General features: G+C 40.4%; 1 protein-coding gene across 5 annotated transcripts in view; it reads right to left on the bottom strand.

The window, feature by feature from the left end:
- SLC38A1 (solute carrier family 38 member 1) overlaps window positions 1–27,648 on the bottom strand; it is a 63,505-nt gene that overhangs the window by 26,112 nt on the left and 9,745 nt on the right. For 3 of the 5 annotated variants that reach the window (XM_032420372.1, XM_032420374.1, XM_032420373.1), the window contains exons 2-5: window positions 22,390–22,533; window positions 19,107–19,320; window positions 8,797–8,872; window positions 8,403–8,518 (exon numbers count right to left, since the gene is read on the bottom strand). In XM_032420372.1, coding sequence (XP_032276263.1) covers window positions 8,403–8,518; window positions 8,797–8,872; window positions 19,107–19,228 — 314 coding nt within the window. In that variant the 5' untranslated portion in view covers window positions 19,229–19,320; window positions 22,390–22,533. The remainder of the gene's footprint in view (window positions 1–8,402; window positions 8,519–8,796; window positions 8,873–19,106; window positions 19,321–22,389; window positions 22,534–27,648) is intronic. The other 2 variants (XM_032420371.1, XM_032420375.1) reach the window with 1 other exon arrangement.

The raw sequence follows: 27,648 nt of genomic DNA, 5'->3' as shown, positions 1-27,648 counted from the left end.
GGGTGTGATTCAAACTTTCTGGAATATGAAGTAATGAAGTTCAGGAACATGCAGAGTACATATTTGTGAAGGTACACTGCAATCTCACTCCAATTTAGTAGAATTTGCTGAAAAAGATGTCAGACTTCAGAGCTATGCTAAGGCAGTTATTTAAGAATACAAACCTCCTGATATCATGAGAAGCCCATTTTTTTGTGATGGGCTAATAATGATCAAATACCTACAAGATAAGAACAGAACTTAGGGCAATGTGTTGATGGACCTATGGTTCTAATTCCATTTCTGTCTCCCCCTTATGTAGGCTCAACTGTAAAACACTGAATTTAAAGAGAGAAGGCCCCTGCTAGTCTGATCTTGGTTTACAGAGATCTTTATATTATAGATTGACCCTTACTGGCATGACTATTTACTGGTTTGTTTGTAAACACTGTAATTATAGGTAATACAATGTTGCATCTTTTTAGTGGTTCACAGAGTTACATAAATATTCAGAAAGAGAGAGAATTCACCTACAATTGAAGCGAACGATTTACCACAAAGTGGAGGTAATTGCTGTAAACTGAAAATGACAATTACATTCCTTTTTGCAAATAGCAATTTAACAACAAATGCTCTTTTAGCAATGTAATACTAACCTCTTACAGGATTTAACAGGCTCTGAACTATTTAGAATGTTCAAATGAAGGAGGCATTCCCAGGAAAGTAACCAAGTAACCACATGGGGGTGAGTGCTGTGCTAACCTTGTTATTATCATTACATCTCCACAGCCCACTGAAAATTTGAGGGTGAGCTAAACCTTTCAGTTGTTATTTGCCCTCCCATAAGTTTGCACCAATTATGAGAGCCATTGTTTTGCCCTAAAGCCTTGTTTTGGTTTTGCAAAATCTAATTCTTAGGTATTCATTCATTCATGTCAATGAAATTTTATTGAGAATCACATATATGCAAGCAACTGTTCTAGATCTTGTTGGGGCCGGCGGGGGGTGGGGGGGGTGGGGGGGATGATTTGAACAAGGAAGAATTAGATATTAATCCTGTCCTTGTAGGGCTCAGAGTTCAATCGGGAAGATAGAGGAGGATCAGGGAAACAGTTCCGGAGGTGGCATCTGACTGGGCCTCACAGGCCTGTCGGGATTCAGAAGCACAGAGGTGCGTGGGAATAAGGAGGGGAATAAAGAGGGGGAAAGACCAGGGTGACAAGGACGGTGCCGGTGGCCTTTACAGAAAAGAAGGGGGTTGGTGTGGCTGAAGTGGAGGCTCTCTGAAGGCAGATGGGGTTGAAAATAGAGTTTGGAATAGGTAACAGAGCATCAATGCTTATTCTCGCTCTTAGGGTCTTAAATATCAATACCGAAAATCTGTTTTTCCTCAAGTCTTCTGTAGGTAAGAGGGGGAAAAAAAGTCTTATGTCATTGGTTTTAAGTTCCCTAAAAAACAGGGTTTTTCCATTAGTTTCTTTCCCTAAAAACACATGGTAGAAAGATAATACAGAGTGTAAACTTTGCACTCCCACATCCCCCCCAGCCCCTGAGGCACTCTCCAGAAGTAACCACTGTCAACAGCTTATTTGTGCACCCTCCTGAATAGTCTGTGGGGTGTGTGCATATACACACACAATCTCCTTCCTTGCTCACTTCCACCTAACAGGTTTTTTCACACAATAATATTCTTAGGACATTTTTCCCATACCAGTACACATAATCCAGTTTACCCTTTTATATAGTTGTCTAATATTCTGTTTTATGGAACTACTATGATTATTGAACCAATTCTCTAACAACAGACTTGGTATTATCTGACTTTGTCAGTACTGCGTTTTTAATTCTTAACAACAACATTTAGTTAAATCTTTGGAAGGAATTAAATTCAAGGGCTCACGAAGACAGCGGGGAGTCTCAGATAGCACACAAGGCCAAGTCGGGTGTAGACATGGGACACACGAAGCCGTTCAGAGGGTATGTCAGGTTTATGATATACTGTAGGCATGTATTTTATTGGCTATTACCAGGAACCTGACCACCCCTGATCTACAATTTGGTGCACGCAATATTGCAATACTATTTCCATTACAATAAGGGCGATGGTTCTTGGTGAAATAGTAGTAAAATAGTCCAGGAATATGAATGATTATACAAGGTGATTTTTAAAGCTAAAATATTAACTTGCAAGTATCTATTGATAAGAATAAAATTTCTCTGATGATGTACATTAATAATGCAAATTTGGTTTCTGACGAAGGCATCACTAAAAGGCAGTATCGTGTTTTAGATCACACTGGTTCTAGAGTCAGAAAAGCCTGGACAGAACCCTGGCTCCCCAACTTGCTCAGTTGTTATTAAGCCTCCGTTACTTCATCTGTAAAAAGGAACTAATACTTACTTCATAGTTGATGGAGATTAAATGACATAATATGGCATATATAATTACTGTTCAATAAATGTTAACCATTATTTAGTGACTACCTAACTAATACTTCCACAAACACGTCCTACATAGTGCTGCTATATACCAGGAACTACTGGTACTCCCTTCATCTCTCTCTCTCTCTCTCTCTCTCTCTCTCTCTCTCTCAGACACACACACACACACACACACACACTTACTCTCTCATGCACACACACTCTCACACATTCTCTCTCTCTCACACACATACTCTCTTCTGTCACACACACACGTGTGTGCACACACACACACACACACACTCATAGCAGTCCCATGGGGCTGGCACTAATGAATAAATGTCTTCTTGCATGCCACTTTTCAAAGTGTGTCTTTAGCTATATTATCTTTTTATCCTCACAACCGAGTGACATGAAAATGGCAAATGAGACTCAAAAAATTCAAAAACTCAAAAAATGAGACTCTGGAATTGTAATCAACCAAAATAAAATTTAAACTATGGTCTATATAGATTGTTATGTTGTTTCACAATTATCATTTCAAACAGACGGTTTATAAACTCAGTGTTTACAATAAATGATCATATCTTTTGAGGTCTCAGAAGTATCATCAATTATAGTCTCCTTTTTCACAGTTTTACACTTAAGGGCTACATTATTAAAATAATAAACGATAATACCTGCCAAGAAGTTATGGAAAAATATAAAGCATTTATTGCTTTATCAGATTCTGTATAGTTTAATAAACCTCTCATTTACCTACTACTATGAGGAAGTGATACATTCTAAAGACATTCATTTTCTATAAAATGTATGCTTTTAATAGATACATTTAGAAATGTAACTTTCCTGTTTTGGGCTGGGTGGGGGAGATGGTAAGGTGAAATAAAAAACAAAACAAACCTCACCATTCTTCCATGCCAATATTTACTTTGTTTTCCTTTTCTTTTCTTTTCTTGGGGCGGGGGGAGAGGGAGAAGGGGACAGAGAACCTTAAGCAGGCTCCACGCCCAGCGCAGAGCCCTACTCGGGGTTCAATCTCATGACCCTGAGATCGTGACCTAAGCCGCAATCAGGAGTTAGCCGCTTAACCCACTGAGCCACCCAGGCACCCTGCCAATATTTACTTTTGATCCCACTTTGGCCATGATAGAGTTACAGGGGAGCTATGTAAAAAAAAAAAAAATCAGTGATAGAACAGGGAGTTACAGTGGAAAAGTTTTCAGCACCCACTGCCTTTTCCTTGGATCCCCAATTTTAGGAAAACTCATTTCAATGTGTGCATTTTACCCTGAGATACTCGTGCCTCAGCATATCCCCGAACTGCTGCCTCAGGGTACAGCCCCATTTTGTTTCCAACAGAGAACAGATACTGTCAGAACAACTGTAAGTGGAGATTCCCCGTTCCCATACTTCCTGTTCCCTGGGTGGAATTATAGGGCTTCAGAATTCAGGGAAACACAAAACCTAACTGCATTCTTCCAATGGGGCAGAGTTCACTGAATCCAACTGAATCAGAGGTGTGTTAAACAGGGATGACAGCCATTATGGTTAGGTCAAAAAAAAAAAAAAATGAGCCTCAAATTCATCCAAGAAAAAGAAATCACTCCCGCAAGTTTTCAGATGACCCCAGTGAAGAGCTCTGCACCCAACCTCGGGGAGACTCAGAGGAGCCTTCCCAGTTGCTTTTCTAAAGAAGCCTGGACAGGCTTGGACTCTTTTTCCGTGTTGGCTAATATGAGTCTGGAACAGGGCCCTGTACCAGATGAAGTACCTTGATCCTGCCAACTGCTTCTTGGCTTGGAGCAGCTGTAGGAGCAGCTGGTTTTACAACACACAGAGTGAGTCCCGGTCTAAGGTAGGAGAGTTCTACATTTTGTGAAAAGCTTGTAAGTTTGGGTCTTTATACAGCTACCTTCTCGAGCTTTCACCTGATGATTTGGTGTGTGGCGCTTGCTATTCATACATCTTGCAAATAACCAAACGATTTATAAGAGTTTCATGCAGGGAAGTCTTCCTGCAACTGTAAGAGTCAAGTTTATCCAATTCTTTGCTTCAGTCAGAAACTGAAGAGTCATGAGACAAGAGATCAATTATCCCTGAATCACTATAATTAAAAATCAACTGAATTCTAGGAATGGTAGATTGAATATATAAACTTACTCCTGCTCCCTCCTAAGAACATGAGAGGAGATAATAAGCACAAAATTTCAGAACTGGAAAGTAGACAAAGCTGAACCTTAAACTGGCAGTGGAGAAAAACAACACCAATCCAATTTTCACCACAGAATTCCCAAAAGGCCCCGGTGGCATTACTGGAAGGAGGGAACAATGGGAGGGATGAGCTAAAATAAAGAGGATCTTCAAGAAATAGCTAGATTCCCAGACCAGGCACCTATGCCGTAAAGCTGAGTGGTTGCTCCTCCCCATCTGGCAGAAGATATATATCTGAAGACACATTCTCTGTCAAGTATAAAATACAGGTCTCTGGGTGAGGGACCCAGCACAACTTGTCAGGGGAGTGGGTACTTGTCAGGAAAACTGGGATTGGGTAAACACATGCAAGTGAGATATCCACCCCAAACCTTGCCCCCAACTTGGTTCCCAGAAATATGGTGGCAACGCTCAGACCCTCCAGGCAGGCGACTGGAAGATGCTGGGTGATCCCAACAGCCAAAGAGTGACACTGCTGGTTCCCCAAGTAAAGGGCTGGTGACAACACCTTATGTGAAGCTATCGCCAACAAGCCCTACTCACGTGTAGTGGGTGTAAATTACGCTTGTTTTTACCATCCCTTACTTTTGAATATAACAGACAAAGAAGGACCACCTGACATCTGAGGAAAGATTCTAAAATGAAAGATGGAGTCCAAAGCAAACAAACAAACAAAAAATCAACTTGCGCCAGAGGGATAGAGTCAGCGGAATTCAGACTGTGGTAAACTCTATGGGACAAATGGCTCAGCTTCTTCAACACATATATTGTATAGGAAAAAAGAAGAGAGAGAAATGGGGAACCTACAGCTTAAAAGAGATTAAAACACATAGCCAATTGCACTATATGGACCTTATTTGAGTACTGATTTGGAAAACCCAGTTGTTGTTTTGTCAAAGGAGATAAATAGACAATTCAAATTTTGTTTGGATATTTGATGATATTAAGGAACTGCTGATAATTTTTTAGGTGTGACATAATATGGTTATGTATTAATAATCCTTATTAAATAATTATTAAATATTAAATCCTTATTAAATAATTATTAAAAATAATCCTTATTTTAATGAGAAATACACTGAAATATTTATGGATGAAATGATATTAGAGCTGGAATTTGCTTTGAGACAATCCAGATGAGGGGGATGATTAAAGTAAGGCCATGGGATGAAGGGAACATGGGAATCTTTTATACTCTTCTTCCCACTTTATGCTTGAAATTTTCCAAAACTATCACTAGAATCCTTAGAGAAAACACTGAAATCATAAAACAAAATAATATAAGAAAGGAACATTCCAAGAATTTTTTAAAAGCTCCTATAAATAAAAAAATAATAACAGAAATAAAGCATTCAGTAAAGAGCTGGGGAAAATTGAGGACATATCCCAGAAAGTACAGTGAAAAATTGAAGAAATGAAAATAAAAAATAAAACTGAGAGGACGAGTCCAGAAGGTCCAGAATCTGGGGAGCAGTTCCAGAAACAGAGAAAAGGGAAAGAGGAGGAAGGAATTCATTGACACAATAATGTGTAAGAAAATGTCCCCAAACTGAAAGCTATGAACTTCTAAAAGAAAAGGAGGTACTGACTGCCTGACACAGTGGATGATAAAGGCCCACATCAAGACACACCACTATAAAACTGAAGAACATGGGGAGCAAAGAGATTCAACAAATTTCCAGAAACAAACCAGAACAAAAAACAAAAACCCTGGCTATACTGAAAAGATCAGGAGTCAGGAGGATATGGGACTTCACAACAGAAGAAACTAGAAAGCAGTGAAGCAATACCTTCAAATTCTGATGGAAAAATACTGCCAATATAGAGTTCTATATCCAGCCAAACTGCCAATCCGAGGTGAAGGTAGGATAAAAACATTTTGCAGACATGAAGGCCTCGAAAAACATATTTCTATTCATCCTTTCTCAGCAACAAAAGCAAGGAAGTAAATCCAGAAAAAGGAAGAAATGGAATAGAGGGAACAGGGGATCTAGGAGAGAAGAGAGGCGAAGGGGATTCCCAGAGAAGGGGATTCCCAGAATGGTGACAAAGAGAGATTCCAAAATAAAAGTCTGTTCCCTCTTCCTCAGTTTCCTTATCCATGAAGGAGGGAACTAACACGAGTACCTATTTCAGAGACTTGCAAGGATTCAGCATAAAGTACTTAAAGTAGTACCTGGTACGAGGACTGTTGTTACCATCATCAAAGAATTGAGTCTTCAACTACTTAACATAGAACTAACTAATACTGCAATAACTAAAAAAAAATAAATCAATGTAAAACACATTTCTGAACTGAACATTTTTCCAGCTCTGGAATAACTGATAATAGTCACAGAATCATAGGGTTTTAGAGGTTGGCAGAGTTCTGAGATTTTTCTAGTGCAATTTCCTTGTTTTACAGAGGAAGCAACTGCAGCTCAGAGTGGCTAAGTAACTTGCTTAAGACTACACAGCCATTCAGAAGAGGAGTTGGGACTAGCAGTCATGTGCCTCTGGTCACTGCTCTGAAAATCACAAGTGCAGCGACCCCACGGTATCCTCAGAGGGTCAGAGTTCCACGCGTACCAAAAAAGTCACCATAGAAATATTTTGTCCAACTCCATCCTTTTACCCTAAAACCTGGCACTTGGCTCAAGATATACATAAAGAGAAAGGCCACACAGAATGATCCACCCAGCACAATAAAAAGAAGAGGCTATAGTTGGGTTTACCGAGTTGGGTGGACAATAAGGAAGAAAACGTCTTGAATTCACTGTCCTATACAGAGTTTTAATTCTAGGAAGGACATGTCTAGTGTGTTTACACGTTAAGAGGAAGAATATTAATCCCTAGTGCTACTGACCCATATGGTCCAGCATGGATGGACATCACCGATCCCTGGGTAACGGAATGGGCAGCAGTGTACTTGCATCACAGTTTTCTAAGTCTTTCTAAAGGAATATACACAATTTGTAGGAGTACTAGCCATTTTGGTCACTGCTTCCAAGAAAATGATGCTCCCATCTCAAGATCCAGCAATGAAGACTACTGAGCGAGGCCAATGAAGAACGTGAGTGCAGTCTCGGGGGAAAAGGCTGGAGAAGAGAATTTCCTCCTTGCCTCTTCAGGCAAAACACCGCTGATACTCCGTAGGGTCTTGAGAGGGGAATCAGGCTGGGTGAGAATTTTCCTGGTATAAATTCTATGATCTGTTTTCATCTTGTTCCAACGGAAAAGAAGCCCTCTGTACATCTGCTGAAAGTCCCATTCCACAGTGTGAGGAAAAGTTATTTAAAAACAAAACTGCCTATTTTCTCTTAACTAACTCTCAGAGGAAAAGTACATGCTAATTTCTCATCTGTGCTTCTTGGCTACTTATTACAAACAAATCTGCAATTACCTCTGGATATAGTACATATTCCATTGCAATCCAAATACCAAAGTGTTGAGTGGTTGGATTAGACACCTCTAAACATTTTGACCTTTTAGCTGAGATTTAAAGTGACAGGTATAAGGAATCCCAAAATACCAAAAATCTTATTTTGAAAATTTTTAATCCTTTTTATAAAGGCTTATTTTGGTGTTTTTGGTGAATAAAAAGATTTTTCTCTTTCCCCTTTCTTATAAACATTAGGTGCAACTTGGAAAATCACTCAAACAAACAATATAAAAGTATGTACTCATAACTTAACCAAGTTAGTAAAAACATAAAAACTATTCAGAAATATTTCCAATTTCTTCTGTATGAACAGAAACATACAGAAAATACAGTTTTACATGGAAAGTACTGCAGTGTCAACACTCACAGAAAAAGTAGGATTCCGGTGTTTGCCAGGGCAAAGGCCAGTCCCAAAATCCCACTGCCCATAATGGCGTTGCTTAGGTTAAAAACAGACATGCCTAAGGAGGTTGTTCCTGGAATCTAAACAGAGAGACAAACGTAAGCAAAACAGTCCTCAAGAAAGTTCATCATGCCAAAGTCTTTAAAGCACTATTAGGAACTGGTGTGGAAGTAAAATTCAAGAAATACTTCCTTAGTGGTTTAGTTATTTTTTAAAATGGGTTTCAGGAGAAAATACATAGGCTATCTTGGTGAATATAAATAGCTATACTTTTGGTATTATGCTACATGAATTAAAAACATGTCCCAATTTATGTGATTAAAACAAATAAGCATACTTTATTATAAATGACACTTACATATTCATCACATTTCTTTTTTTCCAAATGGCTGTTAGTGAGACTTCTTCTACTCTCGCGATCAGAAATAAATTTGCTGCAAAGACATGTATAATCATTTAACTTCACAATAATGACTGAAGCTTAACATTATTACTTATCAAAACATCACACATGAAAAGTTATCAGTCGGCCCCTTAAGAGTTTACAGCCCGATTCAACCACCTTTTTGATTTGTTTTGCTTTGTTTTTTGCCAGTCTTAGTTGTCTCTGCTCTCGTTTTACCAAATAAACTCTTCAGTGCCCCAAGGGGCAGACACTTTGCTTCATTGGTTTTGTAGAAACCACTGCTAATAGCAGGTGCTCATCTTGAGATGAAATGAAAGACAACCATAAATCAAAAAGAACGATAATCTCAAATCATTTCAATACTAATAGATTAAAACACTATATGCAATGTAAGTTAACTTTTATGTAGAATTTTCTCTCACTGAAAATTCGATAAAATCAAGGATACTATAAAGCTGGCATTTAAAAGAATCCTGGAAACAGGCCTCCTTCTGAGCTCACATCTCTGGCGTACAAACTTAGTAAATAAGCATTCCCTCTGCTGCAAAAAAGAAAATAATTCTTCTCCGATCAGACATTCCTTCAGCAACTACTATCTGCAGGTCAGCAGGCCAGGTGATAAGGGAGACATGGAAATATGTATTAAGTGAAGCAGACACTAGGCTATAGGAGTTCAGGCTAAGAGATCATGGTGGGGGAAGGCAGGGCATATAGTCCATGGGTAGGGTTAGAGCTAGGGCTTTAAGAAAGCATGGCACTTAGAACTTGAGCTCGAATCCTCGCTAGCTCTGAGGGATGAGGCATGAGACCTCAGTTTTCTCATCTGTGAATTGGGAGTAACACTATTATATTATCTCACAGCATTCCTGAGAAAATTAAATAAGAGAGCATGTGTAAAACATTGGTACAGCTCCGGGCACAGAGTAATAGCAATAGATGTTAATCACTCCTCTCTATGGGGGAGGTGGGACTTAAGTTGGGATGGGAAAGATTCAGACAGGCTTCATAAACTATATACAGACATAGAAGCAGGAATTCAGAAAGCTCTAAAACCATCAAATATATTCACGATTAATCTGAGAACTTTATGGCCTAAATTCCTAATCAAAAAAAAAAAAAAATTCCCAGGGCTCCTGGGTGGCTTAGTCGGTTGAGCGTCTGACTCTTGATCTTAGCTCAGCTCTTGATCTCAGGGTCCTGAGTTCAAGCCCTGCACTGGGCTCCACGCTGGGTGTGGAGCCTAGTTAAAAAAAACCCAGGGCGCCTGGGGGGGCTCACTCAGTTAAGCTCCTGCCTTCAGCTCAGGTCATGATCCCAGGGTCCTGATATCAAGACCCTCGTCAAGCCCCTTGTCAGGCTCCCTGCTCAGCAGGGAGTCTGCTCCTCCTTCTCCCTCTGCCCCTCCCCTGGCCTGCTTGTGCTCTCTCTCTCTCTCTCTCTCAAATAAATAAATAAAATATTTTAAAGAAATCCCCATTAACAAAACAAGTGTTATTGTCAAAGAAAAGTCCATTCATAGGTAAACTGTTGCATGGATTAGTAAGACACGTTAGGGATGCTTTTTAGCTCTTCTTCTGAATATTTAATTGTCCAGTTTTAGCAAGAACTAGTCACAGTGAATTTTTCACTAATAAATGTAAAGCAACTTGAATTGGACTATTTTAAAGAAGCAAGTATCTTTAAACTGTACACTACATTTTCATATGGTGTTTTGAATGATGCTGTATTTCACAATAAAACATTTTTATTGGGGCGCCTGGGTGGCTCAGTTATTAGGTGTCTGCCTTCGGCTCAGGTCATGATCCCAGGGTCCTGGAATCGAGCCCCGCATTGGGCTCTCTGCTCAGTGGGAAGCCTGCTTCTCCCTCTCACTCCCCCTGCTTGTGTTCCCTCTCTCGCCGTGTCTCTGTCAATTAAATAGACAAAAATCTTAAAAAAAAACCAACACATTTTTATTTATTTATTTTTTAAAGATTTTATTTATTTATCTGACAAAGAGAGAGCACAAGCAGGGGGAGCGGCAGGCAGAGGGAGAGGGAGAAGCAGACTCCCCACCGAGCAGGGAGCCCGATGCGGGGCTCGATCCCAGGACCTCGGGATCATGACCCAAGCCAAAGGCAGACGCTCAACCAACTGAGCCACCCAGGCAACCCGCAATAAAACATTTTTAAATGTAAGATATATCTCATCAGCGTTGGTTTAATTTAGCTATCTTTTTCGTCTTTCATCCAAGGGGTCTGGCTTCTCCCTGGCATTACTTCTCCAAGTTCGCCTTATTTTGTCAGGATAAACTAAAGACAGGCGATATACATACTACGAATTTCCCTTGGGGCCATCACCTTATATAAGCAGCACAATCTGCGGTTTATCCCTTCAGCATCCGCCTATGCCTTCAACCCATTCAGTTACAGTGAGAGGGCAAAAGGAAGTAGAAGGCAACCTTGGTCTCCTGAAACGCAGGAGAGACTGTGCCAGCTAAAACCAGAGTGGGGATGGGCACCTGGGTGGCTCAGTTGGTTAAGCGACTGCCTTCAGCTCAGGTCAGGATCCTGGAGTCCCAGGATCGAGTCCCACATCAGGCTCCCTGCTCGGCAGGGAGTCTGCTTCTCCCTCTGACCCTCCCCCCTCTCATGCTCTCTCTCTCTCTCTCTCAAATAAATAAATAAATAAATAATCTTTAAAACACAAACAAACAAACAAACAAAGCCAGAGTGGGGAGGTCTGGCTGTGTGAAAGGGAGATGAGATAAGGGATCCAGAGAAGGAAAAGCTTCCTCTATTGGTGGGATTAGCCAGAGGGAACTTAAAGGCAGAGGCCTGAGAAATAGTACTGCAGGTTCTTAGCAAGAGAATGACAAAAGGAAACCAGTATCTTTGGAGACCAACCTGGCAGTTATATAGCCTTGCCTTTGCTATTATTGATTGATGTGGCCTTTCTTTTGCCTTTAACATTAACATTTTTTTGAAGATTTTATTTATTTGAGAGAAAGAGAGAGAGGGAGAAAGAGACAGAGAGAGCATGAGTTGGGGGAGGGGCAGAAGGAGAGGGAGCTGGACAAGCAGACCCCCCGCTGAGCACAGAGCCTGACGCAGGGCTTGATCCCAGGACACTGAAGTTGGGTGCTTAACCAACTGGGCCGCCCAGGTGCCCCGGCCCTTAACATTTTAAATCTTTACACAGAATTGAGATTTACAGATCTGGCTGAAGAGGGGCAAGGGAAAGCTATCTTCCTTTTCACACAGCGAGCCCCCCAAAAACTGTGGGTGCTGGACTTGCCTATTTAGTGTTGCTATTAAATAAAAGACTGTATTTAATCAGACTAACTTTAACAACCAACTCAAGTTTAACCAAATCTTTACCCAGAATGTCCCCCATTTGCCTTTCTTATGGAGGGACTTGTTTTCCAAAAAGCATTTCCATTATTTTTAAATCAAGAGAAAAGCCCCGCCATGGTCAAAGAAACCAAACAAAACACCAATTACCTGCCTGTTAGGGCAGATCTGCGTTCCCAGACTGGCAGCGCGCTTCAAAATTGGTGGCGAAGGACTGGTGGGCAGAGAAGAATGGGAAGCAGGCACCATGACCCCCGGGGGCATTTAGTAGGGTCAAACATTGGGCCACGGAAAGGGATAAAGAATAAAGTCCCTGCATGATTGCCAGGTCTTTCCTGCAGAACTTCTGCAGGATAAGAATAATGAACCTGACTTGCAGAGCTGTGGTAATAAGTCACCATTAAAAAGCACATTAAAAAAACATTGTCAGCTGCCTCCCTGATTCTATAGGTTTTCCCCCAAATCTTCACTGGCTCCCCCACGGACAAAGTTTCAAGTACAGATTCCTCACCCGCAATCCCAGGTACTGCTTAATTTAATGTTGTCTCAATGCCCCAGTCTTATCTCCCCCCTGCTCCTCAAAATGAACTTCATTTTGGTGAGGATGAGACAAGCCAGGCCAGGGCATTCTGCAGTTTACCCCAAACCTTAACTGCTAACAGCCTACTGTTGGCCAGAGCCTTCCCAAGAACAAGAACAGTCGATGCACACATATGTTGTATGTTATATGTATTACATACTGTTTTCTTACAATAAAGCAAGCTAGAGAAAAGAAACATAATTAAGAAAGTCACGAGGAAGAAAAAATACATTTATAGTACTGTACTGTATTTACTAAAAAAAATTTGGACCTGTGCAGTTCAAGCCCGTGTTGTTCAAGGGTCAACTACAGTGGGAATCTACTCCCTGCCCCCGCTCCGGAGACCCTCCATCCTCCTATCAGCCAGTGCCATCCTGCCAGTGCAAAGTCCTCAGCTTCCATGAGTCTTCTTATACTCTGGTCTACATGGAGTTTTCTGACTCTGACCCATTTACTACTTTTCCGTGGCACAGATGGACCCATGAGGTCATTTCGCATCCCGAGTGGTTATGTGGTGCCTGCACTCCCTATCCTTCTTCTGTGTAGCTGTCCACGCACTCGCGACTCAGAAGACCCTCCATAACCCGAATATTCATCTTCCTTTTAGGAAGTATGGAGTCTCTTAGGCTGCAGGGAAATCTAGCTCAGTAAGAATGAAGTACTTTATTCCCTTTGTGTTGTTCCAAATTTTTCTTCTCTTTAGTCTTTATATCTTTGCTTTGTATTTCTGTAAATTTTTTTTAAAACAAATAAAACCAACCTTTTTTGTAATGGAAAAGTCCATTCAAATTAACTGGGTTGTACAGCTTATTATAAGTTTCTATTATCTCACCATTTAAAAGTTGCAATTGCATGTTAAAAAGCATTGACCTCTGGCAAAGAGATTGAAATAAAATTTCTCTTTATTGACTAAAAAATGGGCTGTGGGCAAGGGTGCCTTTGACATGTGGTCTCAAATGATAAAAGTGTTATTAAAAAAGAGTTTCCACAGGGTCGGTCTGTACCTATAAGGGAGAATTCAACCAACCCTTAGGTAGCCAATTGTTCTGTGCACAAAACAAAACAAAACCTACAGTGGCTGTCGTGGTGGCCTTCAACAGACAAAGCCTTGAAAAGGATGTAGGCGTTATACTGAGGTAGTGTGAAAGGAGGCGAGAAATATAGAACAGTTATTTAAAACCAAAAATAAATCAACAACAACAACAATCCAATTAAGGATGGGTTGTATGATAGGAAGATAATCTTCCTATTGTAATCTCTACCAATCAGGTTCTTACTAGATTATAGTGTTTCATTTGAGGATTCATAACACAAAAGAAACGAGTGCTTGAACTTGAATGACCTTTGCTAGTTCTTTCCCTGAAATCCTAACACTCTACTAAAAAGGAAAAGGAAAAGAGAATAGGAGGAAAGAAGCAAGTAACAAAGAGATTGGAAAACATGAAAGAATGAAAGAAATGGAAGGCATTTAAAGAAAAGACTGATCCAGATGGCCAACAGACATGTGAAAAGATGCTCAGCATCACTCATCATCAGGGAAATGAAATCAAAACCACAATCAGATATCACCTCGCACCTGTCAGAATGGCTAACATCAAAAACACAAGAAACAATATGTGGAGATAAAGGAACGCTTGTGAGCTATTGGTGGGAATGCAAACTGGTGCATGCAGCCACTCTGGAAAACAGTCTGGAGGTTCCTCAAAAAATTAAAAATAGAATTACCATATGATCCAGTAATCCCACTACTGGGTATTTACCCAAAGAATACAAAAACACTAATGTGAAAAGATACATGCACCCCTATGTTTATTGCAGCATTATTTATTATAGCCAAATTATGGAAGGAACCCAAGCGTCTATCCATAGATAAATGGATAAAGAAGACGAGGTACATGCATACAACGTAATATTACCCAGCCACAAAAAAGAATGAAATCTTGCCATTTGCAACAACATGGATGGACCTAGAGGGTATTATGCCAAGTACAATGTCAGTCAGAGAAAGACAAATACTGTATGATTTTACTCATATGTAGAATTTAAGAAACAAAACAAGCAAATAAAGAAAAAAAGATCTCCCTAACCCACTCCCCCTGCTTGTGTTCCCTCTCTAGCTGTCTCTCTGTCAAATAAATAAATAAAATCTTTAAAAAAAAAAGTGGGGGGGGCACCTGGGTGGCTCAGTCATTAAGCGTCTGCCTTCGGCTCAGGTCATGATCCCAGGGTCCTGGGATCAAGTCCCGAGTCGGGTTCCCTGCTTGGCGGGGAGCCTGCTTCTCCCTCTCCCACTCCCCCTGCTTGTGTTCCCTCTCTAGCTGTCTCTCTCTGTCAAATAAATAAATAAAATCTTAAAAAAAGAAAAAAAGAGACAAAAAACAGATTCTTAACTATAGAGAACAAACTGATGGTTACCAGAGTGGAGGGGGCTGGAGGGATGGGGGAAATATGGGATGGGGATTAAGAGTACACTTATCTTGATGAGCACTGAGTAATGTATGGAATTGCTGAAGAACTGCTGAATCACTATATTGCACACCCGAAACTAATATAACATTGTATGTTAACTTTACTTGAATTAAAAAAAATTTTTTTTTAAATGAAGAGAGGTAAACAAAGCCTTACTTGATGGGTAAACTCTACTGAAAAGAAAACAGACTTTAATTGGAACAGGAGCCATTAAAGCAAGGAAAGAATTTTCTGACATGAAAACTGAAGATAGGAAGAAGTGGTAGAAAACTTCTTCCTTAACGGGTAGAAAAGATATTACATTTTCAAGGGTCCTTCCAAGTGATACAAATTTAGTACATAAATTCTGAAAGATACACAGGGACCAAAATAAGCAAACAAAGGCTGGTGAGGGTATAGTGACAAGAGCTGCCCCAGATCCTTTCAAGAAAAATTTTAACTGAAAGACCCTCAAGTTTGGTTAGATGCTTCTGGGGTCACAACAACACTAACTCTACATGGAGATGAGAACAACAGTAGACAACATACATGAAGATTTGCATGGATACAGCTAGGGTAATCTATTAATGTTTCGACAACTTTAATACTTCAACAGCTTTAAGGTAACAATAACCAGCAACCATCCAAAAGCTAAATCGATATTGTTATTCCTTGGGGTGGAGAACACAGAAGTGCTTCCCAAAGAAAGAGAGGTGCACTATTATTGATACGGACTTTTTGCATCCTAAAAGGCTTACTATTGCCAGACACTCTGCCAAGTACTTTACATGGATTTTCTCATCTCTTTTCACAATACTTACATGTGGTCAGGACTATTATTAGCTCCATTTTAGAAAAATTAAGTGACTTGACCAAAGTTACATTGCTAAAAATTAAGTGCTGAGCCAGGATTTGAACCCGATGCAGAGCCTGAATTCTTAACCTAAAACAGTAGAACAGTATTGCATTTAATATTCCCCAACGATCCCATGAGGTCAATTATTATTATTATCCCTGTCTCACAGGGATGGAACTAAGGCTTAAAGCATGAGATCACACAAGATCTATTGATTGAGCCAGGATTCAATTCAAATCTAAATCTAAACCATGCACTGTGTGTGTGTGTGTGTGTGTGTCTGTCTGTCTGTCTGTCTGTCTGAATCTCTCTCTTTCTCATTTAACAAATATTTTGTAACATCCACCCTGTACCGGGCACTATTATCATATCATTACACGGTACAGGAGACATAAAGATGATTAAGATGGCTCTTTCTCTCAAGAAGCTCACATCTAGAAAGAGTCTAGAGCTTGCTACTCTCAAGTATGGTCCCTGGATCAACAATATGGGCATCACCTAGGAGCTGGCTGGAAATTAGAAGCTCAGGCCCCATCCCAGACCTCCTGAACCCAAATCTGCATTTTAACAAGGTTTCCAGGTGTTTTGTATGCACATTAAAGTATCAGCAGTGCTGGTCTAGTGGACATTTTGAAAGGTTTTGCTGTTTCAGGTATAGATTTCCACGGCTACAACCCAAAAATTAGGGCATGAAATAAAACAAATTGAACTGGAATAAGGGCAGGAGTCCTAATACCGAAGTGGCTCTACTCTATTTTTAACTAAAGTTAAAAAGGTGATTCTGATAGTATTCTAGAGGGGACTTTCCTGGCAAAGCTATCAGTTACATGCCAGGTAAGCAAAGATCAATATTTGCTTTCGACATTCTCTCTAGCTTCCTAAAAAGAGGTGCTGTGGCCTAAAAGTTCACTGTTCTGGCAGAGGGCTCTCTTAGAGTCCTATAATTGAGCCTACTTTCCTCGCACCCATGTGAAAAAGCCACAAGAAGAGGGAGAAGTATTTAGGTGTAGCTCTTGCAGGAATCATGATGGGGGTCTTTTTTTTTTTTTTATTTGCCTTTCTTGGCTTCATGTTGTCACATGCTGTCTTTAATTTGAATTGTCCTAGAGCCAGAAAGGAAGCAAAATTCATGTCAGTGAAAGAGATGCATCACAGTGTATTTGCAGTAGCAGAACCAGATTCCACAAAGCAAGTGGTCAACACCCGCTGTCCCCGCTTACTGCCTTAGTCACAGTCTGGGAGGAAGTGAGCTCACCCAGGCAAGGTGCCCAAGCCCCAGGCAAGAATGGGTGCTTCCAGCTATTGCAAGCTGTAATCTCCTCAAAAACCTAACATTCTTAGTTTAGTAAGTACAACTTTTAAAGATCAAGTTCAGATTCTAAACGGAACAGTATAATGACTCATTTTAAGGTCCTCAAAGGTTTGCACTGCTTCGGGAATGAAGCTTCATTATACAACCAAAATGTCCTACTTGTGAGATGGTTAGACTCCCATCCACTGTTAAGTGGAGGTCAGCAGTGACTGCAGAACACTCTGGGTGCACAGAGCTTAAAATAGCACTGGTATTTTAATAAAATTAGTAAAGACTCTTTTTCTTCAATGCCCCAGCATTATAATTGGAGGCAGCAGGATAGAGCAGAAAGACAGGTATTTCTACAGACGTGCGTGTGCCCTTGGGCAAGTTATTTTATTTCTCTGAGCCTCGGCTTCCTTATTTGTAAAATGTATTTTTAAATTTTCCTTATTTACAAAAGAAAGCTTTGCATGTCATAAGGAAAAATGGCAATATATGTAAAAACACCTGACATTCAAGAAATGGTAGTTATTATTGATAATTACTCAGAAAGGGTGCAAGAAGCAAATTTGAGTCCAACAATAAGACATATCCCAACACAGTGAATAGTACTTGGGTGATACTGAGGAAGTGTCTGGGTGGCACACTTCACCTCTAAGAACATTCAAGGAAGGGAAAAGGGAGAAGAAGAGGCAGGACTGGAACTTCTGAGTTGGTAAATGGTGGCAGCGGAGTCCTCTGCTGGACTTCCATTAGGACACCATATCAGAACGTAGAGCAGATTTCCAGAAACAATGTCCACAGAGATGCCTGGTTGGCTGACATATGTTTTCATCTTCCTCCATCCCAACTTCCTTCTGACCACCCCCCAAATGTGTACCTCGTTGGCGTTCTAATAAGTGGTCCTGCCTACTCCACTCTCTTCTCCTGGCCTTTTAGGAGGCTACATGCTTTACACCAACCACATCACCGAATCCCAAGCTGGAGAGCTTCCTGTGAAATGACCCGCAAACCCTGGCTACAAAATCGTCATGTCAGAGAATGGCCCAGATCACTTTTAAAAAAAAAAGACATTGGTCCTACTCTTCTAACTTAAGAAACACAGGACCCAAGAGTTGCAAGGACCTGCTGAGGACATGGCTGGGGCTGAGAGCTTGGCGGGCTGATTTTTCCCACCTGCCTCCCACCTACCTCCTCTGACTCATGCTATCTTTTCTTTCTGTTTCATGTACTAATTCTCTACTATAGTTTCTCAAGAGAGCCACTGGGGCCCAACTCTGGTTATTACTATTTAAAATTTGTGTTACAAATGATGCTTGTAATGCTGTACTTGTAGTTTTGAAATGGGATCATTGGCAAAGGGGGTGTTGGCTGTTGGTGGGTGACAACGTGGGTTAGGGCAGATGACTGTGGTACACGCTCCCATACGGCGTGCAGCGCGATTCCAGCAGTCTGTCTGATTCACAAGCACAGAGCTTTCGGAAAGTTAGGGCTGGTTGGGGTCCAGTGTATTTATGTATTTTTATTAGACTCAATTGAAAGATTTGAAAGGATGAATAAATTGCTTTCCTATTTGCTTCATCTGCTATTACAGACTGTGCCCAACAGATGTCACATAAGAAATTCAAATTACGTCTTCAAATGGAGCATAACTTTAGTCATGAATAATTCAGGAGAATAACCGAAAACCAGAATAATATTTGAGAGACATTTCTTTCATGGGATTGAGAGTGTTAGCGGAAAAATACTCACCTATTTATTTGACCATTTTCTACTTCAGTGAAATCATTGGAATCGTTGCTAATGTTATCATCCTCTGGCACTGTCATATTCTGCAACTCTGTTAATTCAAGTCCACTTTTGAAATGCATCATGTTTACAAAGTATCCGTAGTCAAAAAATTAGTCCAAATTCTGCTCTGAGTGTATTACAAATGGATAGCAGCAAAAATATAAGCTTGACACCCCTAGAACACAACACAATGAAAAATAATTAAACATATGACTATCACCATCAATGAAAGATAAACTATTACAAGTAAACAAAGAGTTAACTTACTGATAACTTATCCATCTTGCCATCCAATGCATTAGGGCGATCTTTGTACATCAAGTGATAGAGGCTTATCTCTAAATTTTATGCCTGTTTTAAATCTCCCTCCATTTTAACTACAAAATGAGTCTTGTCCCATCATCGTGTGCATGTTAATAGGAATACCATGTCAACTGCGGGCAATATAGATGCCTTTTATGAAACAGTGTGTTTAAATTGAAAGTGATGCCGTTATTTTAATGCATCCAATCACAGGGCACACTTAGAATGTGTACAGACTACACAGACACAAAAGCACCGCGGATTTAGCAATCCCAGTTTAATAAAAATGCGAAGCCTCAATAAACGGCATCATGACAGATCAACCACGCAACCTGGAGGTCAAGCAGCAAAGGACAAATCTGTGGTTTGAAATTTAGCAAACACTTTATCCATCGACTGCAAGAGATTAAATCAATCTCTTCAATGAAATCACTCTATGTCAGGGAATTAGGGAATTAAAAACTCATACTCAGGGGATTTAGGTTAATCCACCTAAAACTATATTTCCTCTCCAGAAACGAAAGACTTGCAGAGTTCATAGTCTCCCCGACGCGGATGACTGGGACTTAGATTTCAATGGTATATAAGGGGGGGAAAGAGTTTCAGACGCACAGCATCACAAATTAAGAAGCAGGTGGCGACCAAAACGAGCTAGACACAACTTGAGAAGCAAGGCCTGTGTCAGTACAGGAGCCCCACCAGGGTCAGCTCGGGTGAGGGGATGGGGACCACAGAATGAAGTAGAACGCCAATAAGTTTTTCTTTTTACCGCCAATGGCAAACCCCTTTGGATGGCATTTTGTCTGATCCTGAATTCCATAAGCTGACTATAGCCTGGTGAAGAGTCAAAACTCTAATGTGCCCAGCTAAGCATCCTAGGAAATCCCAAGAAGCATTGTGCTAACTGATACAGTTTTCAGGACACATAGACAGTACCTTAGAATGATAATTTTTTAGAACTTTTCTTCTCTTTCCCACAACCAGGCCACACAGTATTCCTTTTTGTTCATATAGACTTCTATCTAGCATGAAACTCCCCTGGTTCCAGGATCCTTTACAACTTCCAACAGGGAGACTCCCCCAGTGCTGGGGACCCCTAGTGCCTGTCCTCCCCCTGTGCCTGTCCTCTTGAGTCTGGACCCCCAAATGAGGGGATGGGGAAAAACCTAAAAACCAGGCATGGATGGGAAATCCTGGAGAAAAAGCCAATTACAGAACATTTTAAACCTGCGGCCCTGGGTGTGCTAGAGACTGCCCCCGCCGTCTGGGGCCAGGTTAAATGGATCCTGAAGTGGGGGCCTGGAGCTTCCTACACACCCCCAGAGAGAGGGGGGCATCTCTGTCCCCTGCTGGTGAAGACACTCTCACTGAGCACTGGGGAAGATGGGCTTTAAAAAAAAAAGAAAGAAAATACTTCCTAATACCTCAGGTTCTGGGAGCCTCACCTTCCTGCCAGGCAGGGCCTCTCCTGGAGGGCAGGAAGCCAGGGCCAGGAGAGTCGAGCGCCCCGTCTCCCAGGCAAAGGCAAATCTGGTGGCTCAGGGCTGATTCTTCTAGCCAGGGTGGGAGTGCTAGCAACCGGGCCATCTCTAACTGTTCTCAGCGCCTTCACACAGCAGAAAGGTTTACAACCTGTCTTTACTGGACAACAGTTGCAGTGCACTAACATGTACTCTTACTTGTTGGCCGCCTTAATGAAAGCTGCCCAGATGGGCTAGACTGGGTAATATCCAGCAGTCTTGCCACACTGGCTCTCTCCTGGACAGCTTCCTCACAGTCTGAAGTGATACGACGGGGCTGGTGGGAAGGTGAGTCAGTGGATGGTGTTTGCAGTTTGGGCTGAGTCCTTTCCTCTCTACAGACTGGTAGGAAATAGGACACTAGACAAAAATTTTCTGAGGAGAGGAAAGGCTGACTCATAATAGATCTGGAATCTACTGTTTGAATCTAAACTTTTGTATCAATATATATGTGTATGTGTGTGTGCGTGCAAATAACATACATATATGGTCATTTACATAAATGGACAAAAAGGCAAAAGCATAAAAAGAACAGAGGACATCCTGGCCACTAAAATTATGTCAGTATTAGGCAAATAACAGCACTAAGTTAATCACATAGAAAAAATGTTTTTTGCTTTGGCTTAAACTGGGAAGTTTTTTTCATAGTTCAGGAGGCTAGAAATCCAAGAGCAAGGAGTCAGCAAGTTTTGTTTCTTCGGAGGCCTTGTGGATGGCTCTGCTTCCTCTCTGTGTCCTCACGTGGTCTTGCTGCTGTGTCCTAATATCCCCCCCCTTTTTTTAGAATACATTTTTATTGTTATGAAATAACCTTTCTGAAATCTAACTCATTCTTGGAAATGAAAACTGCAGGATGGGGTAAGTTAACAAAGTTAGTGACACCTCTCACCAAAGCTGAGGCCACACTTAGAAATTCCTCTCTATTCAATTCATCATCTATTTACTGAGGGGATTTCAAAGTTTAAAAAGTCAAATTTGGGAATCTGAGGCAGCTTCACAGGAAAGTCACATTTGGATCAGTCCTTGAGAAAGAAATTTTTTTTCTTATTCTATAACTAATACATACTCACCATAGAATCATTAGAACAGGCCTTGTATAAAAGATCCCACCACCCCAAACTGGGCCACTGTTAGACTCTGATGTATTTCCTCTCCTCTTTTCTTCATTATCCTTTCCTTCTTTTTCTTTCCCCCTCTCTGCTCCCTCTCTCTTCCTCTCTTTTTTTTTTAACATTGGCACTTTAGACTGTTTTTAACCTACTCTTCTTCATGTAGCATTACATGATAAGCATTTTGGAGAACAGAAATGTTTTTTAAAAACATATTAGCTCCTTATTAATAAATAATACAAGCTTTGTAGAAAAATTAGAAAATATATGTTTGCAAATGAAGGGGGACACAAGTAAACAGAAAAAAATCACCTGTTATGTCAGCACACAGAGATGATCGCTGTATATATATATGTAAATACTGATATATAGCCTGGAGTATGACCTTTGACCTTCCAGGGCCTTTCTATGCACATAGATACAGTGCCTGGCACACGGTAGGCACTCAATAAATATCTGTAAAATGAAAAGAGTGAGTACAAGTAAAAAACAGGTATGCGGTTACAAAAGTGGAAATCATACCATAGAGTTTTTAACACATATTTGTTTGCTTAACAAGATACGATCTCCTATCCTGAGTTACGTCGAGATAGTAAACGCGGGTCTACACAATCGCTGCAAATGCTTGCTTATCTGCTGGACTGTGCCATAAACTGACACCCAACCCTTTACTTCTGGACAGTCACCCTGCTTGGCAGACGAGAAACTGATGGGTGGAGATGGGGCCTGAGCTGAGACTTCTCAGTGAAGGAGAACATGGTCAACGGCACGGGCAGGAAGTGCAGGTCGAGTTCAAGAAGCAAAGAATGACACCTTCACTGAAATAAGAGGCCATTATCAGAGAATACAATTAATGAAAAGGCCTAACAGGGTCACTGTGTGAAGATCTTGATGTTAGCCCAACCATAATTACAATCTCTCAACATTTATATGGGTTACAAATTAAAGTTTTATCGGCACAGAACACAACTTTGGTCCTTTACCACAATCTTGTGAGGTCCTCTTAAGCAAGCATTATCTCGGTATGCTGATTGGTACATTTTATTTACCAAGAGTACCAACATAAAGACTTAAGTCTCTACTATTCATAGTGTTATATATCAAAGGAGAAGATACAGAGAAACTCATCTAGCCTTACATTGCTTACACCCTATTTAAGCAAGCAAGACCATCCCATATAAAGTGACAGTATACCATAAAATATCTGCATGATAGAGACCCAACTATATGGCAGAACAAAGAATAAATCCAGAAAGATTTCGGAGATATACCTACATACAGAAGGCAGGCAGGCAAGCAGGCAGGAGGGAAGGAAGGAAGGAAAAAAAAAATGGGGCCTGGAGCAATCAGCTAAGGTTTCACAAAGTTAGGACTTGAACTATGTCTAAACACAGGTAGATTTAGACCAGGGGACTGGGAAGGCATCACTTGTATTGGGAATAGCACAGGCCTTGCATGACCATTCAGATGAACCTAGCTAGAGCAGAGGGAGCAAGGTACATGTTCTTGAGTAGTTTTACAGCTTTGGTTTTTACAGCTTTCGTAAACGCTGATTAGAAGACTGTAGGGGGGCACGCCTGGGTGGCTCAGTCGGTGAAGCATCCGACTCTTGACCTCAGCTCAGGTCTTGATTTCAGGGTCATGAGTTCAAGCTCTGCACTGGGCTCCATGCTGGGCATGGAACCTACTTAGAAAAACACATAAAAAAATAAAATAAAATACCGTAGAGGGAAAGCCAAACCAAAGAATATATTGTAACTTAAACAATGTCAAAAATCACTTTTTGGGATAAATACAATTTCAATTGCTAATATACTTCAGAGTGGATTGGCCTGCTCAGTATTTGTTTCTACTTGTTAGTCCAGTTCTGTAGAAGATGGAAAGTTGAGAGCTACATTTCCCATTTGCAGCTAGGGTTCTAGGTATGATTTAGATTCCACCAACTGGAGAGCGGGGGTAGGGGGCAAGGCATCCATTTTGCTGGTAGAGTTCTAGCCGGTGCAGCAGATGGCTCTGGTACCAACAATTGTGGCTATGGATTCCTGATCATCAGATTTGGCTCAAATGATGTGTTCCTGGAGCATGCAGCTGAGACAGTGAGAAACTGGCTTCCTGGTTCCCTGGCTTCAGGATGGAGGCACAAGTAGCAGTTCCCTTAGCAGACAAGTTTAAGTGGTGGCATCCCAGTAATTATTCCTAGAGGCCCAGCCTAAGGCCTGCCCTGCCATCTCTTCTGACAATTTTATAGGCACTTAATTGCCTGTATTAAATCCCTTTCACTTAACATACATAGAAAGATCTCTGTTACATGCAACTAAACCCTAACTGATGTTCGTCATTTTATTTTCCCCCCTTTTAAATTTACTATGGGAAATTTTAAACATATATACAAGTAGACAGAATCAAATGAGCCCCCATGAACCAACTTCAACAATTATCAATTCAGGCCAGTCTTGTTGAAGTTTAACCCCCACCATCACAGAGAATTATTTTAAAGCTGATCCCAGATATCCTATCATCTATAAATATTTCAGCACTTATCTCTGAAAAAAACACTTTTATAAAACAATACCACCAGATCACTATCAAACCTAAAAAAATAGCAGTAATGCCTTCCTATCAATAATATCCAGTCACACACACTTAATTTTAAAATTGTTATGAATCACTATTGGTTTTTTATTCTGTAAAACTAATAAGATTAAACCTTTCCTAGCTCAACGGCTGAGAATCAATTATGGTAGCTACGTCAGTAGTTCTGAGAAAGTGTTAGGCCTAAGGCCAATGATGGTCCTATTCTTCCTGCCATCTCTACCCATAACTGAGCCGGTTTACCCATTTGAGATCCTTGGATCACCTGGCTCCTAGATGGTAATAATATGAATCTATGAGCTGCTTTTCTGTATTTCAAAAGGCCTCAAACAGGCCAAATACGTTGACTAAAATGTCAGGTATCCTTGCTTTGGGCTAGATTGCATTAACTTGGTGTGATGATCCTAAATTCTGACTGGCAATTTTATATTTCTTTGAGTAATAAAACCAGGAAATAAATTAATATATTAAAGTTGTAGTAAACACTCATTAAACAGTATACTTACAATCTGGATATTGCATCACATATAAATTACACTTCAACTAAAACAAAAGCTAGTGTATAGAATGCAACTGACTTCTGTGCATTGATTTTATATCCTGCGACTCTGCTTTTGGTGGAGTCTTTCGGGTTTTCTACATAGAGTATCATGTCATCTGCAAAGAGTGAGAGTTTGACTTCTTCTTTGCCGATTTGGATGCCTTTTATTTCTTTTTATTGTCTGATTGTTGAGCTAGGACTTCCAGTACTATGCTGAACAACAGTGGTGACAGTGGACATCCCTGTTGTGTTCCTAACCTTAGGGGAAAAGCTCTCAGTTTTTCCCCATTGAGAATGATATTCTCTGTGGGTTTTTCACAAACAGCTTTTATGATATGGAGGTATGTTCCCTCTATCCCTACACTGCAGGGAGTTTTTATCAAGAAAGGATGCTGTATTTTGTCAAATGCTTTTTCTGCATCTATTGAGAGGATCATATGGTTCTTGTCCTTTCTTTTATTAATGTGATGTATCATATTGATTGACTTGCGAATGTTGAACCACCCTTGCAGCCCAGGAATAAATCCCACTTGGTCGTGGTGAATAATCCTTTTAATATACTGTTGGATCCTATTAGCTAGTATCTTGGTGAGAATTTTGGCATCCATGTTCATCAGGGATATTGGTCTGTAATTCTCCTTTTTGGTGGGGTCTTTGTCTGATTTGGGGATCAAGATAATGCTGGCCTCATAGAATGAGTTTGGAAGTTTTCTTTCCATTTCTATTTTTTGAAACAGCTTCAGAAGAAGTATTCATTCTTCTTTAAATGTTTGGTAGAATTCCACTGGGAGGCCATCTGGCCCTGGACTCGCTTGCTGGGAGATTTTTGATTCCTGCTTCAATATAGGTCTGGTTATAGGTCTGTTCAGGTTTTCTATTTCATCCTGTTTCAGTTTTGGTACTTTACATGTTTCTAGGAATGCATCCATTCCTTCCAGATTGCCTAATTTGTTGGCATATAATTGCTCATAATATTCTCTTATAATTGTTTGTATTTCTGCATGTTTGTTGTGAACTCTCCTCTTTCATTCATAATTTTATTTATTTGGTTCCTTTCTCTTTTTGATAAGTCTGGCGAGGGGGTTATTGATCTTATTAATTCTTTCAAAGAACCAGCTCCTAGTTTCGTTGACCTGTTCTACTGTTTGTTTGTTTGTTTTAATTTCTATATTATTGATTTCCACTCTGATCCGTATTATTTCTCTTCTCCTGCTGTTCTTGTTCCTGCTCCTTTAGGTGTAAGGTAGGTTGTGTATTTAAGACTTTTCTTGTTTCTTGAGAAAGGCTATACACTGTATTGCTACGTACTACCTGACAACCCAGCAATTGCACTACTAGCTATTTCTCCAAAGGATACAAACACAGTGATTCGAAGGGGCACCTGCACCCCAATGTTTTTAGCAGTAATGTCCACAATAGCCAAACTATGGAAAGAGCCCAGATGTCCATCGACAGAGGAATGGATAAAGATGATGTAGTGTGTGTGTGTATACACACACACACACACACACACACACACACACACACACACATCATGGAATATTACTCAGCCATCAAAAAGAATGAAATCTTGCCATTTGCAACCACTGGATGGAACCAGAGGGTATTATGCTTAGTGAAATAAGTCAGCCAGAGAAAGACAAATACCATATGATTTCACTGATATGAGGAATTTAAGAAATGAAACAGATGAACATAGGGGAAGGGAAGAAGAGATAAAATAAGATGAAAAGAGAGGGAGGCAAACCATAAGAGACTCTTAACTATAAGAAACAAACTGAGGGTTGCTGGAGGGGAGGCAGGTGGGGGAATTGGGGCACCTGGGTGATGGGCATTTAGGAGGGCACTGTTGTAGGTGCTGCCCACGGACCCAAGTGTGGAATCTTGAGGTAATGAGCACTGGGTGTTATATGCAACTGATGAATCACTAAATTCTACCTCTGAAACTAATAATACACTATATATTAACTAAATTGAATTTAAATAAAAACTTTTTTAAATTTTATTTTATTATGTTACGTTAATCACCATACATTACATCATTAGTTTTTGATGTAGTGTTCCATGATTCATTGTTTGCGTATAACACCCAGTGCTCCATGCAGTACGTGTCCTCTTTAATACCCATCACCAGGCTAACCCATCCCCCACCCCTTCCCCTCTAGAACCCTCAGTTTGTTTCTCAGAGTCCATAGTCTCTCATGGTTCGTCTCCCCCTCCGATTTCCCCCCCTTCATTTTTCCCTTCCTACTATCTTTTTGTCTTTTTTAACATATAATGTATTATTTGTTTCAGAGGTACAGGTCTGTGATTCATCAGTTTTTAAAAACCCAAAAGCTTAAAATTGATACTCAAAATCTTTGAAAAAGATCTTTGGGAGGTGGGGAATAATAAAAGTGGCCTTTAGTATTGAAAAGCCTAGGAACCAGTAAGCAATC

Source organism: Phoca vitulina, unplaced genomic scaffold, assembly GCF_004348235.1.
Source record: "Phoca vitulina isolate PV1807 unplaced genomic scaffold, GSC_HSeal_1.0 scaffold23, whole genome shotgun sequence".
NCBI classification, from domain to species: Eukaryota; Metazoa; Chordata; class Mammalia; order Carnivora; family Phocidae; genus Phoca; species Phoca vitulina.
This window is presented reverse-complemented; position numbering and strand designations above follow the sequence as displayed.